Consider the following 3,648-nt stretch of genomic DNA (forward strand, 5'->3'; position numbering starts at 1 on the left):
ATGTAATGCATTTGCCGAGCTTTAACAAAAAAAAAAAAAAAAAAAAAAAAAAAGAAATAGAGTTAATCTTAGTGATCGAATGTTTTCAATTTTTCTTAGCACATCTTTTTATATCATTACAGTACAATTTATATTTTGTGTTCAGCGGAGGTTTATCTTCTTATTTTATGTACTTTTATTGGTACAGATGTTTGAGCCTTCAGAGTATTCTCTGTGTTTCAGAAATTTGTGTAAGTCGATGTTTTTTTTTTTTTTTAATACTTTTAATGCCATCGTTGTTCTTTAGATTTTATTTGTATCATTATTCATATTCTGGATAAAACTTGTGCATATCAGTAAAATATGTTTTAAATTCATGTTCATGTAAAAAAAAGGATTAATAAATTTTTGTATGGTCTCTTTTTGTTGCTTTTTTTATTATTATTTTTATTTTAAACATTGGTTTCTTATTGAATAACATAATAATAATAATAAAAGGAATTATACAAAATGAAATATTGCATTTAGACGAAAGTTATAAAAGTTGATAAGTGGGTACCATTGTTCCGTGCAACTGGTAATGCTCCTTATGAGAGTGAAAGGGCCCAATTACGCACTTATGCTAAAAGTAATGAAACTTCTTTATGTATTAGTGCTGTTACTCTTCACAGCATTATGAAGTAAAATGGGGACCAAAGATGAGACTTACTTCAAGTCCATTGATTTTTCAATACTAAAAATTATGTCATTTTCTGTAAGACAAGCGGGGCTACCCCTGCCTCTTTAGAATTTATTTTGTGTAACAATTATTTTTTTTTACCTTCTTTTGTGTGTCACTTCAGTAAAAATATGTTTGTTTTCCCATTTTCTTACTTTTTTCATACTACCATGCTGCAGCATCTATTAAGGAGCTGCAGGTTGCAGACTTTGGTATTAAGGTGGATCAGATTCCAGGAGCAAGTGAGTTCAGTTCTTATTTATGTATGAATTAATAGATAATTTCTTCTTGCATATTAAATGAGTATAAGAAAATGCCTTGATTTGGTGTTGAATCCTGGTTGCTGTCCTTTATGTTTTAATGATAGAGCAAGCGTTCATAATTTATTCTTGGTTAAATTACAAGATTAGTCTTTGCGGTTTAAAAAGGTTTAAAAAAAGGTCTGATTGGTCTTAAAAAATTTTAATTTCCAAAAGAATTATCTCTGCTCTTTGAAGATTCTATTGTTTCTCTTGCCTCACGGCTCCCACAAAATGGCACACACTCCAACCTTCCACAAAAGCAACCCTTTATCGCAAAAGGGCAGATGGAGGAAAAGCTCCTCAAGCATCTCCATCTAACTTAGAATGTTGTCAAAGTTGAAACTAAACACATCATAGAAGTCATGTCGGACAGCACAAACAAAATTACAACTCCACAAGATATGATCCATGTCCTCTGCCACCCTCTTGTAGAGAATACAACAATGCACCCAACCACCAAAGACCCTCAAGCCGAGACCCAATCCAAGGTATTAACTCTTTTATGCAATACTGGCCACAACGTCTGAAGTTTCCCTATCAATCGAAGGACGATGAAAACCCAAGGAATGATAAGGCGACAAATCTGCCCAATCGAGGATCGAACGAACAAAATGATTTTTAAGAGTGGAAAATGATATAAATGATGGTATGAGGAGTAGAGGAGTTTTTTCCTCAACCACTCTCTTCCCAAAGTAAGTGTCCCGCACATTCCCAACCTCATTATGAATAACACGAGAATAAGAAGAAACTTAGAAGAAATTGCTTTCCATGGGTTTCTGGAAGTGCCTTTTAACCCCCTTATTGGACCAATCAAAGGGATGAGGCCTGTACTTACTAACAATAACCTTGTACCATAAGGTATTGGCTTTAATATAGAATTGCCAAATCCATTTAGCCAACAAGTATGTGTTTTTTGCCTTAATATTACCAATACCTAAACCTCCTATGTCCGGAGGCCTAGTGACCACCTCCCATCTCACCGGGTGAGAACCCTTCCCTTCTTTCACCCCCTCCCATAAGAAATCTGTCATAAGTTTTTTTGTGTAACGTTGATCGTGGGAGGTTATATTTTTTGTATAATGTCATAGTAGATTGTTTTTTTGGTATTGATGAAGTTTATAATGTGCATTTTAGTTTTGGGCTTTCTTTTTGTTTTCGTCTCCGTAACTTATAGCTTTTCATATATGATTTAAATGTGTTATTGTGACTTGGCTTTATATTTGCACAGGTCAGTGGGTTATGCAAACTCCTAAACCAGAACAGAGAAACTTTAACATCCCTTGAACTCATTCATTGCAAGCTATCTTCAGCTTCTGTTAATTCAATTTGTGATGCTCTACTCCATAATAGAAAAACACATGGTGTACTGCACTTCTCAATTAATGCATCATACTTCGATGAAACTGACCCTGTTGCTCTTCCTTCGGGACTAGTATCATTTTTGTCATTAGGAAGGTACGTCTACCAATTTGGATTTGACCTATTTTCATTTTGTTAACGCGTATGAGAAACATATTGTGTTGAGTGTTAAATATAAAAGCAAGAGGTACGTTGGTCTTCAACAGTATGATACTCTTACTTATCCCATTTTGTCCTATATCTTTGACCCAATCAATTGGGAAAGTAAAAAGATATTGCTTGCACGAGCTTCTATTTTATTTTGAATTGCTTATATCTCTTCAACTTTTTTTGAAGCTTGGTTGCAACTATTTTTTCTATTTATTTTCAGGAATTTATATTCTTTCAAACTCTGTGAGAACTTCCTGGGCAAAAATTTTGGGAAACTTGTCTTTCACACTCTTCTTGATGCTTCATCTTGTTTATCTGACCTTGATCTTTCTGAAAATAATGTGAGTATGCATATTTTTTCTTCTCAAAATTTGGTTGTTATGAAGGCAATCAATGCAATACCTTTCCAAGAACTTTGCAGATGGCAGGATGGCTCTCCAATTTTAATAGGAGATCTTTGAGCGGCATTCCAGCATTTTCTATTGCTGGCAAGTCCTTGCAATCACTGCGTGTACTCAATTTAAGGTATCAAAGATACTTTGTTGTGATGTAGCCTAGGATTGGGTTAAATTGGACTAGATTCATTTAAATCTTGGTAAAGCTTGGATAATTCCTTTTTAATTTTACCATCAAGGGAAGTTCACGTTAGGATGACCCTAGGTCCCCCGTAGGTGACTAATAAACTCCCTAGCAGACCCTAACCCATCAAGGGAAGTTCACGATTAGGATGACTCCCCAACTATTCCTACTTGGTACTTAGTCTACCTGAAATGCCTGTGAGACGAAATGTGGGTTTTATGACTTAGGAAATGTAAAACAATAGCTTATGTTCATTTATATGTCTTTTTAGACTCTCTAGGCACATATCAAATATCCAAAGTATAATTGGGCGTACATGGGTGTTTAAAATTTGCAATTTAGTAGAATAGTTTACTTCTGGTAATCCTTGTGCTGAGATGAATCATTTTTCTTATTTTAGGGGAAACGAGCTGCGCAAAGATGATGCAGATAACCTAAGATATGCTTTGGCTCATATACCAAACTTGGAGTTCTTGGATATAAGTGATAATCCCATCGAGGATGATGGAATCAGGTTCTTTTTTTTTTTTTTTTTTTTTTTTTTTTTTTTTTTTTTTTTTT

General features: G+C 34.3%; 1 protein-coding gene across 5 annotated transcripts in view; it reads left to right on the top strand.

Moving 5' to 3' along the window:
- Nucleotides 1–3,648, top strand: part of LOC111456584 — a 10,768-nt gene that overhangs the window by 4,465 nt on the left and 2,655 nt on the right. For all 5 annotated transcript variants that reach the window (XM_023098514.1, XM_023098515.1, XM_023098518.1 and 2 more), the window contains 6 exons: nt 188–230; nt 877–939; nt 2,228–2,454; nt 2,729–2,849; nt 2,930–3,033; nt 3,488–3,601. In XM_023098514.1, coding sequence (XP_022954282.1) covers nt 188–230; nt 877–939; nt 2,228–2,454; nt 2,729–2,849; nt 2,930–3,033; nt 3,488–3,601 — 672 coding nt within the window. The remainder of the gene's footprint in view (nt 1–187; nt 231–876; nt 940–2,227; nt 2,455–2,728; nt 2,850–2,929; nt 3,034–3,487; nt 3,602–3,648) is intronic.

The sequence above is a fragment of the Cucurbita moschata genome, unplaced genomic scaffold (genome assembly GCF_002738365.1).
Source record: "Cucurbita moschata cultivar Rifu unplaced genomic scaffold, Cmos_1.0 Cmo_Scf00018, whole genome shotgun sequence".
Taxonomy (NCBI): Eukaryota; Viridiplantae; Streptophyta; class Magnoliopsida; order Cucurbitales; family Cucurbitaceae; genus Cucurbita; species Cucurbita moschata.